Source organism: Xenopus laevis, chromosome 9_10L (genome assembly GCF_017654675.1).
Source record: "Xenopus laevis strain J_2021 chromosome 9_10L, Xenopus_laevis_v10.1, whole genome shotgun sequence".
NCBI lineage: Eukaryota > Metazoa > Chordata > Amphibia > Anura > Pipidae > Xenopus > Xenopus laevis.
Window position 1 is genome coordinate 68,489,143 of NC_054387.1, and position 14,429 is coordinate 68,503,571.

At 34.9% G+C, this 14,429-nt stretch overlaps 1 protein-coding gene across 18 annotated transcripts in view; it reads right to left on the reverse strand.

The window, feature by feature from the left end:
* The window catches only part of neb.L (nebulin L homeolog), a 130,191-nt gene that overhangs the window by 4,605 nt on the left and 111,157 nt on the right, over positions 1–14,429 (reverse strand). For 10 of the 18 annotated variants that reach the window (XM_041576139.1, XM_041576141.1, XM_041576153.1 and 7 more), the window contains 6 exons: positions 12,677–12,781; positions 11,977–12,081; positions 10,572–10,664; positions 8,099–8,191; positions 2,171–2,263; positions 817–924 (listed from right to left, as the gene is read on the reverse strand). In XM_041576139.1, the coding sequence (XP_041432073.1) occupies positions 817–924; positions 2,171–2,263; positions 8,099–8,191; positions 10,572–10,664; positions 11,977–12,081; positions 12,677–12,781 (597 nt within the window). Of the gene's footprint in view, positions 1–816; positions 925–2,170; positions 2,264–3,345; positions 3,430–4,206; positions 4,306–5,791; positions 5,885–8,098; positions 8,192–10,571; positions 10,665–11,976; positions 12,082–12,676; positions 12,782–14,429 lie in introns of all 18 variants that reach the window. The other 8 variants (XM_041576154.1, XM_041576138.1, XM_041576142.1 and 5 more) reach the window with 8 other exon arrangements.

Genomic DNA, 14,429 nt, shown 5'->3' on the forward strand with positions numbered 1-14,429 from the left:
TATAAGAGAATTGGTAAGGCTACAACATTCAGAGAAGGGCCAAAGACTGCCACTTCAACCTCCCTTTAGTTTATATGTGAAACACACAACAGCAATAGTACTGGCTTTCTTCATCCAGAATATTTTTAGACTTAAAAGTACCAATGCTAATGATTTTATGGTGTTTCCCATTCAAGTGAATCAGAGAAGTTTGTGATGGTTCTGGTAATTTCTCTATAGTATAGAGAATGCTCCCAAATGCCATCAAGGTCTTCATCATGTAGTTAAGTGCTTGTTCCATAGTTGAAGTCATAGTGACACATTTGAGGAATGCCCCATATATACTCCTCCAAACATGTAATTTGTTAAAAACCACATAGATATTATATACACTAATAACTGACTTTCTGACAGATTATGTTCAAGATCCTTTTTAATATGTTCGAGACGTCCTCCTCTATCTGCCCATGGAAAGGCAGGCAAGAGATATCAAAGAGAACATCACTTGGATCTCCTCCTCCCTTATTGTGGACCTGCAGTACATGCATGAAGAGGCTATATGCTATAAACTTAATCAGTAGACAAAGAAAACCTGCAGATTTTACTCTAAGTGACATTTTGTGAAATCGTTTTACATGAATAGAGTTTGGGACACAAGATGCTAGAATTCTACTGGAATGTTTTTAATCTTAAAAAAAGGAATGTGTCCATTTTCATTATCCCAATTGTCGGAAAATGTCTAAAATCCAATCTTTTGCTTCTGAATGCAGTTTTTTCTGGTCACAGGCTTAAATTTAAGGTATTTGAAGTGATTAATTAAAATAAAACAGTTCTCACCAATGAAATGTGTTTTTGGGATTCCCGAACACGCCTCATCTCAGGAGTATCCATTACATAGGCAGCTCTGCCCTGTATCTGCTTACGGAAGCTGTCAGAATATAGAACCTAATGGGTGACAAAGGAAATGGATTAACACAGAGTCACTGAATTAAGTGTATGATCCAACCAGGGAGGTAAGTTATGAGTGCTAGTAATGTAAATTAGCAACAAACCAAGTGAAACAAGCCCTTTATATAAAATTAGTTTTTGTGTTACTGATACTGATTTGAAGATATTGCGAAAGAAATCTGTTTCTTACCTGTTATCCTAAAGTTTGCTAGACAAAAATGATAGTAAAAGCAATATATCTGCATGACGCTGTGATAGTAAAAGCGATATATCTGCATGACGCTGTTTACCATGGATTTACCATAAAATATCCATCAGAACTTCACTATGTGATATGGTAAAATACTAACAGCAAAAAGTAGACTACAAAAAAAGGTAGTTGGAATGTTGAGTAGTGCGCCCTTAGGCTCAGAAACCTTGCTGCTGAAAAAAATACCCTAATTGGGCATGTGTCTATTTACAGATGATATTATATTCCACTGTTTATTTATTTTCCTCTCTAAAGCCTAGGCAACATTTCCTTTTAAAGTCTGGCAACAACTAGGCAATTGCTATTAGACTGTACATAATTATTTTATGCTGTATTATTAAACATGCCCAAAGTCCAAGTGCAAGTTGAGATTGCCCCTCTTGACACTTCTGAATTCCTAGACTGCAGATCCATTAGGGTCTAGGGTAAACATTTATTCGCTTTGTTAGATATTTCTTTTTTTATATATAACCTTGATCAATCGGTTGGCCAGGATTTTCGCTAGATATTCTTAGGGAGTTACATTTTGGCTAAATATGGAACCCCAAATGGGGGCTTGAACCAAAAAGGTCAGCCGACAATAACCAGAGGCCCTTAAAGTAACAATTCTGTTTTTTTCTCTAAGCTAAAGGTAGGGAAGATCCCAACATTTTAAGATCTCCAACACTGCTTAGGAGATTCAGGCTACATTTTCCTTTTATATTGAATCCAAGTATATATAACCTTAGTCCAGTTTAGACTTTAGGAACTGTAGTATGTTAATGTTTATGTAATGTCAATCCAGTTAGATCATTCATACCCATTAGAACAGGCTTCCTGGAAAAACATTTAAATACAATTAAGGAAGGTTGAAGGGTACAGAGTATTTTAGTATGTGGTCAGGAGTGTACAAAGGAATTGTAAAAGGATTGTTACTCAAAGGGTTTTTTTTTAACAGGACTGGGATAGCACATATTAAGAACACAGGGTTGTATCTCAGCTAGCCTCAAATACCGAGCTAATGTTTTCTTGATTGCGTTTAACTCGCTCCATCTCTGGAGTAGCAGTTGTTGGAGTTGCTTTTCCCAAGCCTTCCTTGTACAAAACCTACAGCATACAGAGAAGCACATTCACATGTCACTAGAAATTCAATGCTTAACTTTGCACATGGGTTAATTTTGTAACTGCACTCAGCTATAAGTGGAAATCAGAGAATGGTAAGGAATTGGGTTAACACTGAAAATCACGCAAAGGTTAAAAAACTAAATTACACCCATTAAAAAAAAGACATTAGTGCTCATTTACTAACAGGGGCAAAATGCACCATATGTTTTGCCTGCAATGCACCTTGCCCCTGATTTTTTGCACCTGCCACTGTCAGGCAGAGATTTGCAGCTGTATGAATCAAGCAGATGTAAAAGGGCAGCACGTGGGTACCATCTTGCACACCCCTTATGTGGGATTCAGAACAACTGTGAATAAAAAGTGCCTCTGGAGAGCTTCGCTTAAAGCCTGCCTTAGGTTATCTTGCCCACTGAGCACTGAACCCTGCTCCTTGCTCTAAAGAAACGCAGGGGCTCTGCAGATGCACATAGCATGAATCAAATACTATATAATATGAACCATATTAGTCCCAATAAACAACAGTGCTATTAAAGTTTGTATTAATGTCACAATGAGTATGATGAAGCAGACCTGACCGTACATTCACAATATAACATGGTCAATCACACCCCATCACCAAAAAGGGGAGCAAGAGGTATCACAAACTGGTAGTAACAATAACTTCATTTGCTATAAGGATGGAGCAATATCTTATATATTTTGATTCTGTTAAGTGTGTTATAAACAGACTAGTTAGACGTCCTACATAGTTATAGAATTACAGTACAGCCATGTTTCAGAAAATTGGGGGCTTTATGAGGTTATAAGTTACAAAGCTTGCAACAGGTCCAGTAACACATACCAACCAATTATCAGACAATTTCTGCTCTATGTTATTAGATCTGGTGCAAAAGTTGTGACTATTACTATTATTTAGAAAAGTAGAAATATACCTTAATTTTCACGTTTCACCACAATACATACACCCATTATTATGAATGAATTAATAGATGATTGAGTATTAGGGATGACAGGTAGATGTTGAAATGGAAAAGCAATGGCTATTTTAAGATCTACTTAGGTACCATGCTAATGATTTCTTGATTCCGTTTGACCCTCTCCATCTCTGGAGTGACAGGTGTGGGGGTTACTTTCCCCAAATTTCCCCTCTTTGTATGAAACCTATAGATAATAAAGTTAACAATTTTATGCAAATAATATTCTGATACTGTACCCTTGTTTTTAAAATGACTATTTTGCAACTGTGAAAAAGCCTGCGTGTCAATCATAAAAATAGGTTCATCTATTGGTATCACATATTGCCAACCTGCATCTGTATAATAATTTTGAACTACTATTCTGTCTGTACTGGTTGTCGTATTTAATAATATGTCATGTGTGCTTACAATCCTTCAAAGGCCAATTAAATCTGGAGTAACAATCCTTTGACTGAAAGCAACTTTTGCAAGACCACAAATGTATGTCATTATAGATACATGTCATTACTGGTAGATCTCTAGATCTCCCTACCATTATGTGCTAATAATATACCCGCAAAGTTTGTCATATTCATGCTCCACCATGTGTATTTACAATTCTTCACAAAGATCAAGTAAAGAGTAAAAGAATGCCTTAGAACTGTGTCATTAAATCAGCAGTAACTGATTTTACTAAAATATATATGTATAGTGAAGTGTATATATACTGTAATGTACATAAATTTCAGTACACAATTTAAGTCAGATGCTGCCATTTTTGTCCACACTCACAGAACAAAATTTACACTAACGGGCAGGGCACATGGACTAACATGGGAAACTGCCCTACATATTTTAGCAGATAAAAAAATTTCATCTGAGAAAGGGAACCACCTAGAAAATGTGACATTATTTAATGGGTTACTTCTTGATTAATATAATGTTAGAGGGATCTTTTTACATTTTAACATATACCGAGCTAATATTTTCTTGATTGCGTTTGACTCTTTCAATTTCTGGAGTCACAGGCACAGGTGTTGCTATCCCCAGATTTTCTTTGTACACAACCTAGAGATGCAAGAGATTATCCCAATATATGATAAATGTACAATATAATATAAATAAATAAGCAAATGTCAAATAAAAATACTAAACAAAAATGGATTATAGATGAAATCTAGTAAATGTCATTAATAAATAATACTAAGCAAAAAGGTATCTAAGAAAATAAAAGACACTTTACCGCTAATTTTGCAATGACACTTTATCCCAGCCAGCCTCTGCAATAAATTGTTTCTTTGGTGCTTTTTTAAAGTTTAATTTATAATTGACTTTTAATTTGTTGTCTGCCTTGTTGTCTCATACATGCTTGTTTAAGATTTTTTAAACAACAATACACCCATTTTTTAGACCATTTTTTAATGGAAACATGGAACGTCATGTAAATGAATAAAGCATTATCACCCAGAGAAACATATGCTCTGAGACTATTTACTATAAGTGGCCTACATAAAATGTTATTTAAACTATGGATACACCAGAGAAAATGCTTCCAGTTGCTGGCTCTATATACAGTATAAGCTTAGTACATGTTTTAGAGGATATACAATTTCTTAACATCTGTGCTGCAAAAGAATTCCTTTAAATTTCACGTCAGTTTTTATTATGTATTCTATAGTGCTGTTATGCCACTGCACAATCTTTTTAAGTTGGGTATGGTATTTGAAGGGAACTGATCTATGTTGTAAGTAATATTAAGTGTCTTAAAAGGTTCCACAAACTCTGTCCTTAAAGGAGAAATTTAATTTAAACTTAAAATTTGGATGGCTGAAATTAGTATAGATCAAAATCTTGTTTAAAAGTTAACTTGAACAATAAAAAAAAGACCCTGTTCTTTCTCATGCCTGTAATGGGTTGATTTATGATCCTTCTAGGATCATCTTCGGGTAAATCAGGGCAGTATATTCAAGGCACTACCTGAACTCACTCATGTTCTCTGCAATTGATTGCTTTTGCTGTTTTCCCCCAACTTCCTGTCAAGATTGACTTGTCTAACTCATTACCATTTGATGTCATTTAGAGAGAGGAAAAACCAGCACACCACCCAGTTTTTCCTTCCTATTTACTCCATTGCTTTTTTTGAAAATGTATTTTGTGAATTTTTCTATGGTTCCACAAAATGTCCAATGAAGCAAAACAAGCCAGTTTTGCTCATGCATCCATGCTTGCAATGGAGCAATTCAAACAGGTTATCCTACTACTCTATTGTGTTCTTTTTATGATCAGGCCTGTTATATATATAAGGACTTGAGCTTGAGGAACCCTGATTTGTAGAAGAGATGTTACGTTAATTTATTATTATCATTATTAAACCCTACAGTATTCAAGTGTGTGCTATATTTTAAAATGTTAAGCACACTTGACATTCAAAGCACTTATTAATTTGCCAGTAACTGTTTGTTAGACTATTTGTTAGAGCTGCAACTGTTTTAGCGTTGTGGTGGTTAGGTATAGGATTTTTAAAATAAAATCCATTACTCTAATTCTGATATACCATGCTAATGTTCTCTTGGTTGCGTTTGACTCTCTCAATCTCTGGAGTCACAGGTGTAGGGGTTCCTTGCCCCAAGCTTTCTTTGTATAATACCTAGAGGTATAAAAGAGCATTCAAGATCACACCAATCAATGTGGCTGATTAGTCAGACAATATATTCTACAATATAATACCCATATTTTTCTTATTTTGTGGGTCTGTGTGGAGTAACAGTGTAATAATTTTATACACAAAGAAAATGAATTATATGTGCTAAATGTTATTCCTGATTAGTAGTAAGAAGAGCTCATTATGTGATTTGTAATACCAAGGTAGAGTGACAGCAAACTAGCGAAATACTATTTATCACACCAATAATTTTTTTGTGTACCACTTCACTCCACTTTTTATACCATCAATAACTCCTCTGTCTTGTACCCATGCAACTTTAGAAGTAAGCAAATAATTACATTGCACTTTTTAAGAAATGAATGCTATAAAAACATGGCCCATCAGTTTATATTTTCCTATTGAAGAACTATCTAGTTGTTGTATAGGGTTCCACATTGGGTACAATGCAGGAATTTCCACAATAGGCCACATATCAGTGTGCATGAAACATGCAGCTGGAGGCCTCACTTTGTAATATACAGCCATATCCCCAAAACTAAAGAATGTCAAACATCCATCTCTCTACCTTTTGTAAACTACAGGTATTGTTTACGGCTAGTGGCTAGTAGGGGGACACATGTCACATGACTCACTGAAACTTGTGTATTATAAAAAATGTTGTCCCCCTGTTGTAAAATATATTTTTTGTATATTAGAAGTCACAAATAAGTTGAATGGTCTGAATAAAAACAGGTACTCAAACTCCTTGGTGATTTCTTAAAGCCTAATATTTAATAAATGTACATTATTCTCTATATACCTTTAAAGTGGCACTATTTCTTACTGCCCATTTTCTCAATATATTTTCATTCTCCTCTTTTTCACTTTTTTACTTACTGTCTTAAAGAACAATTTGTTATTAATTCTCAATTCAAAATGTGGATTACTTTTCACCTTAATATCTCCTGCATTGTACCACAGCCATTGAATAATTACCATCCCCCACAAAAAAAACTTTAATCAGTCATATGACAATTTTTTTCTCTGAAAGCCTAAAAAGCAGACGAAAGCAACTGTAACTTCCCCATGACTGGTAATCGTTATAATAAAGTTACAGGATATTGGTTTCACCAGCAATTTTTCTGTAGGCACTGTTTTTTGTGCTTTGTTGTATAGTATGTTTATAGTTTTCCCATAAAGTCTTATAGGGGTTGTTCACCGAATCAGTATGATGTAGACTGTAGAGAATGGTATTCTGAGATAATTTGCAGTTGGTGTTTATTTTTTAGAACTTGTGTTTTTTCAGTTATTTAGCTTTTTTATTCAGCAGCTCAATCATATACTGATTAGAATAAGAGACTGGAATATGAATAGGAGTGGGCCTGACTAGAAAGAAAGAAAGAGTAATAAAAAGCAATAACAATAAATGTGTAGCCTCACAGAGCATTTGTTTTTTAGATGGGGCCAGTGACCCCCATATGAAAGCTGGAAAGAGTTTGAAGAAGAAGACAAAAACTATAAAAAAGAAAAACTGAAACCAACTGAAAAGTTGCTTAGAATTAGCCATTCTATAACATACTAAAAGATAATATAAAGGTGAACCACCCCCATAAAACCTGGATATGCAAAGTCGCAAGTAATAGTAAGATGGGAAGATATATTTTCTAAAACCACCTCATTTCTAAACTGTCAAATATTAAGAATAAATCCAGTGAAAAAGAGGCTTGCTCAAAATCTAGATTTTCCATCTATGATGGTTTTTAGAAATAACCTTACACAAAAATGCTTTTGAATTAGACACCTTCATGGAAATTATTGTTACATTGTTATTTCCACTACCTTGTTAAATGTTAATAACCTAAACAGTAGGCGACTGAATGCTACTTAGTCAAGTGTTAGAAAATATAAAACTGCAGACTGTAAAAACACAAGAAGGGCATAAAAGAAGAATTAAATGCTGATGCTACTGAGTTAGTTCTACTTTTATTCTAATTAATACACTATTAAATACAGGACCTAAAAGTAGTATCAGTAGTTCAAATCTTTTCTAATGGGGATTAAAAAGGGATAAAGGAAAAGTCAGCCTCAATGATTATTTGTCAAAGCGAAAAGGAATATGCTGGCGTTAGAAAGGGAAAGGCAGATTATTTAGTAAATAAAGGAAAGGACACCTCCAAACACATTAAACTTTTAAAAAAAAAAAGTATCAGCTACTACCGAGCTGATGTTCTTCTGAGTCTCCTTTACACGTTTCACTTCAGGAAGGTCAGGAATTGGAGTTCCCTTTCCAATACTTTCCTTGTATTTAATCTATAGAAGTCACATACAATGGAAAAACAAAGAAACAAAGCACATTAGGCACAAAGGACATTCCCATACATGACTGCATGTATGCTAAACACAGCATTATTTTCTAAAGAGTATGTACATGTACATGTAAGTGTGCAGTTACTTTGTTTTAATGAATTGGGATGATTTATGTTAGTTGCGAGCCTTTTCTTTGGTAAAGAGTGGTAGTATCAAACCACATCAGAAACTTCAAGGGAAAGTAAACTCAACTTTAAAATGTTACATAATAAACAAAAAATGTAATCTTTAGTTACTTCACAATAATTAAACATTTTCAATTGTATTAAAGTTATTTGTAAATATAATTGGTATAGAAAGCAGTATCTGTCTCTCAATTGTTAATTTCCTTGCTGCTGGTACCATTGATACAACACCTTCTACTTAAACTCCTGTTCATTACAGTTCAAGGCATAATGGGAATATAAATCTTGGCTACACTGTTTTAATGTTACATTTAGTGATGGGCGAATTTGCGCCGTTTCGCTTCGCCGGAAAATGCGCGAAATGGCGAAAAATTCGTGAAACGGCGCCGGCGTCTTGTTTTTGACGCCAGCGCCCATTTTTGACATTGGCTACCATTTTTTGACGCCGGCGGCCGTTTTTGACGCCGGCGTCAAAAATTTTTTGTTGACGCCGCGAATTTTATTCAGCCGAATTCTCGCGGGCGTTTCGCGAATTTATTCGCGCCTGGCGAATAAATTCGCCCATCACTAGTTACATTACTTATTGTAGTGAAGTCAATAAAGTGAATAGAAGTGAACTGACTATAGTGACTGGACATTTTGACCCCTAGTTCCCACAATTCCATGCACCCCACTGCTATACTTCTACTTCTCAGTGAGTCTTCTCAGATCTGTTATAGAAGATGCATGGCATGGTTAGAATTGGGATCTTGACTGGAGAACCACCTATATAATATTTCAGTGGTATGAATAGTCAGGAAAAGCAATGGAGACAAATATGACTTCTAGTGCAATTACATTTACAAATACCCTTAGAACAATTGAAATTTGTTTAGAAAACTAAACAAACTTATCTCCTTTCATCCCTAAGGAGTTGCACGCAACTCAGTTTGAGTCAGATTAATTAATCATAAATATATACATTTATAATATATGTTGTTAAAATTTCATGAAACATTAGTAATGATTATTAGCTTGCATAGAGTCTAAAATTGTTAATATTCTTATTCAGCTTCACTAGCTTTTGTTTTTGAAAAGTAATAATATTTTAAATGTTATTATATATGTACAGTCTATTTCATGTTACATAACATCATTATTTTATGGGATTATTATATTATTATCATTATTACTATTAGTGTGTAAATAACCACAACCATAACATTTATTCTTATTTTAACCAAATGATATTTCGTTTCAGAATTTGTAAATATTTGATTGTATCTATCTGGAGAAAAATTATTCAATTAATTCAATTAATTATTAAAGGGGAACTGTCATTATGATAAAAATAATATCACCAACAAGCATTTTTATTACCAGGTGAGCATCGGGAGAGGCATAATTGATGCCAGATAATGTTCTTTTACTCTTGCATTTTCTGCCATCAGCAGTTTTTTTTTATGTGGGAGGTTTTTTTTTAAAGCTCATAAGTTGGCAAGCTTGTCATTTTTTTTTCAAAAAAACCTGATGATGCAAAAAAAAATTCCTGCACGTATAGAAAAAAACAAGTTGATGCCAGAAAGTGGGTTCTCTCTCGTTTTCTGGCATAAGTTTTTCATTTATTTATTTGTTAAAACCCAATTGTGCAAAAATAATAATGCTCAAATTTTAAAAAAGGCAATCAATGCCAGAAAATTTGAGTTTTACGCCATCAGTTATCCTGCACCCAATGCTCATCTCGAATAAATCAGCCCCTTAATGGCAGTGAATGTTTAATAATTCTGTTTTGCCAATAGCATTTTTTATTGATTATTAGAGTTTTAATTAATCATTTGTGAGCTCCCTAACCTACCATTTTTTCCTTGCTGTAAATCATAGACTCACTGGGCTAATTCCAGCAAAAGTCACTGAACTGGAATGTCCCACTGGACAACAGTGTGAGTCTGTAGCAGGAAGAAAAATCTAAGGCTGACATGGCAAATTATATACACCACTACTTTTTAAAATATATTTATTATAAAACTTTTGATGAAAAAGTTTTATTTAACACCACTACTATATTAAGGTGCTCTGCTTGTTTATGGCTGTGACTGTTTCCCTTAAAAGAAGGAAAATATTCAATGTTTGGGTAACTTTTCTAGTCTAAGTTGTTAGCCTGGCTGTTGAGATGCCCGAACAGGTTAGCAGCTGAGAAGCTCAAACTGTTTTCTTTGTACCGTGCTAATGGCATCCTGTGTTTTCTTAATTCTCTCCATCTCAGGAGTTTGACCAATAGATGTTCCTGTTCCAACTTCTTCTTTGTACAAAATCTTAATAATTAGAATCAAGGCAATATGTTAATATCTGCTAGATATTGTACCTTTATGGAATGCTTCTGGATTTTTTAATGCGTTTAACAAAGGATTAGTGCCTAAACAGAACCAAGTGCATTATTAAAAGAAGCATAGACCTTGAAACTGCTACATAAAAGAAGGCTGCAATATTCACAAAGGAGATTTTGGTCTAAAGTATATACTGTTGAACTAGAAAAGAAAATATACTCATATTTTTCATTTCTATGCAAGATGAGAACCCCTACTGAGGGTTTTAGCGCCAAGCCACCAACAGTGGCAACTTTTCTATAACTGTTGTGTTTATGACACCTGGCTGTGCTTCTTCTTTGAAGAATATTTCTGCTAAGACAAAGAAATTGTCAGCTCTTTTTAAATAACGGCATACTTTATATACACAAAATGTCTATATCCTTAGAATTTACTGTCTATTGTGAGAATGGAAGCTAAACAATACATAACTAGAGTATATTTTGTTACCTTTAAGAGTCATGATGACCTCTCAATCTAATGTCTCTGAGTAATTCAGATTTATTTGTGATCAGGCATGTAAGCTCTTAAGGTGGCTATAGACAGAAAGATCGTTCGTTTCAATACACACATGTAAAGCTGAATCGGTAGATATACAGAAAGAAACAATAGAATTCTACCTGTATCTAACGATTCAGCACTAACAATGACCGATGTTTGGGTCCCTTCAATGGCACCCGATCAAAATTTTCCTTCCAGCCCGATTGACGAGCCGACCAATATCCAAGTCTTCTGACAATATCGGTCGGCTCTTTTTCCACCATACACGCACCGAATATCAGACGAAAATTCGTTTTATACGAAATTATCTGTGCGTCTATGGCTACCTTTACACACGGATCTGTCAGTACTACAATTTGCTCTTTCATATAACAGCACCTGAACCATTTCTATTTTAGAATACGTGTTTCTTAAAGCCTGACAAGTTTGACAAGAAGCGCAAAACAGACAACATAATAAAACCAACACCAATCTGTACATAATAGTATTAATAGCTACATACAATGGACATGGTTAATATACTTACAACATACATAATAAACCACAATTTTGATCAGATATCAAGTGTAGACTTGTTGGGTAATATGGGAATGGCTGCTCTAAAAAAAACAGTAAAAAGCAGCATTTGGCGGAAATAAGATGCAGTTAAGGTTAGCTTGATTTATAGCCAGCTGCGTTAAAAACAAATTCTGCCTCTGTTTCATCACACTATTATTTGGGTTAGCATTTTTTTAAAAAAGCAGTATTTAAAATCATATACCGAGCTGAAATTCTTTTGGTTTTCCTTAACACGCAGTATTTCTGGCGTGTCTTTTACCACTGTGACTTTCCCTCTATTGTTTTTAAGGTCAACTTGGTACTGAAGCTATAAGAAAAGAGTAGAGAATATTGTTAAGGTATGTACAGGTAGTGTAACGTTAATTTTCATCTAATTCTGGCATGGCTGAATTTTCTACAGTGATCAGGATCAAAATAACAACATTTAAATATACAGACTGGTTGCCACGACACAAATATCCAAAGTATTCCCACTGAAGGAAAATACTTATGTGTATATAGATAGGGTGACACTGCACATTTATGTCAGAAGAATATCTATAACATAAATGTATGAAATCGTCACAATTAAAGAGATGATACTTATCCAGATCTACAGTATTCTGACCTGTAGCAGTTATTCGGTTCAACAAGAGAAGTGGTTGTGAGACCTACAGAAGGAGTAGGCTCACAGATGTGTTTCCATTTAAGTGGGAGCCATGTTCATTGTGTGCACAGATGCATCAGTAAACTCAGTTCTGAAGCCATCTTAACTTCGTCATAAACATCTTTAATTTACCGATCTTATCTTGAAAAGGAGTATCCTAAAATGTATTTCTACCTAATTATTTTTTGCCACTGCTGACAAAAATGTAAATACTAGCAGAAGAAAATATGTAAATGGATAAAATGAAATGACTTACGGTGCTGAAATTCTTTTGGTTTTCACGCACTCTCTGCAGTTCTGGGGTATCTAATACCGGAACATAGAAAGACATGGTCCTTTCTGCCTCCTCTTTATATTTTTTCTGTTGGGAGAGAAATTCCAAAAGAAAAACAATTATTTCACTGGTCATTGACTCACTGTCAAAAGACTTGGGGGCAGATTTACTAAAGGGCGAAGTAGCTAACGCTAGCAACTTTTCGCCAGCGTTTCCACCCGCAGGGACATCTCCAATTCAGTAACAGGCGCAGGCACCAATTCGCTAGCGAATAGGACCATTGCTAGTGTTCGTTCGCACTTTATCGCCAGGCTACTTTTCGCTCTGGCGAACGATCGTTACTAAGCAGATTTTACTGAACATTACATAGTTAGTTGACTTCGCCACCTCAGACCAGGCAAAGTGCTTTAAAAAAGCTAGATCTTCCTCAATCTTTTGTCACTTACATCATATCCTGTGGGCCAAAAATGCATTAAAGTTCCAAAAACGCTGGCGACTATCCCTTTTTTGAAGCGGAATTGCCTGCAAAAGTCCTGACTTTTTTTGGCTGAATTTTTGGGTAACTGGTTTTCCCCAGACATTTCATAACATATGAAACATTCATTTTACAGTGGGCTCATGTGTAGGGCATTATATTAACTGTCTTGTCTTTATTAAGGTTCCCTGGACATGTATTTGAAAAAAGTGGTAACTTTAAGCATTTGCACCAACATTTATAATAAAGACGTCCATACAACTTTAAATTACCCATCGTATGCAAATTGACCTAAGTGCAAGATCACTAGTGAATTTCGCTAGGCACAAATGAACGCTAGCGCATCTTCACTAAGAAATGCTCGCACAGCCAAAGTAACGCTAGTGAAAAGTCAACAGCGTTTGACGACTGCGACGAAACTTTGCATTTTAGTGAATTAGTGTATTTGTAGCGTGTTTGCGCCTGGCGAAGTTGTGCAAGGTATGGCGAAGTGGTCGCTGGCAACAATTTGCCATTAGTGAAGCTACCCCTAAATAAGATAAGTCTTTGAAATGTTCATAGTGTTTTCCCAAAAAGAAAAAAAGGGAAGTATAAACTAATAGCAGCAAAGTACATCATAGCGAGCTGAACTTAGTGATTAAGCACATAGGGATAAGACAAAACTTGCAATGCCTTGACAAGCGTTTCCTATTATTAATTAACTTAGTAACCAGTGTTACTAGAGTAAGATAAGGCTACAGTTAAAGGAAAGAGATAATGAGCCAAAGTGATGGCTTAGGGAACTATTTCTTTTTACATTTTCTGAATGAGATCTGGTACAGCTTTATATTTGTTAGAGTTCATGGATTTTTCCCTATTCTGGAACGGAGTATAGTAGATGTATAACAGTATTATAGACAAGATGATATGGAAGTTTAGCCCAGCCAAAGACAATAGGGAAAGCCTGAATAAAAAGAAGTAGGAATGAACCATACCATAATCCTGTATGGAGTGTAAAACAGAGGCTATCTCAGTTTTATAGATGTTCTCATTTGTTGCCTTGAACTCATAATGATGGCTGAGAAGGAGGTTAGGTAGTATTATTGGCAAAGTTTGCCCTGTTCCAGTAACCTATATCGACCAGTCAGTTAATTGCTTTCAGTATTCTATCTGCATTAGTCCAATAGAAAAAAACTGCTGGTTGGGTCAGGTTGCTGGAATTGGAAAATTCTTGCTTATAATACTATATAAAACCTCACCCAATAATGGATACTATGTTAA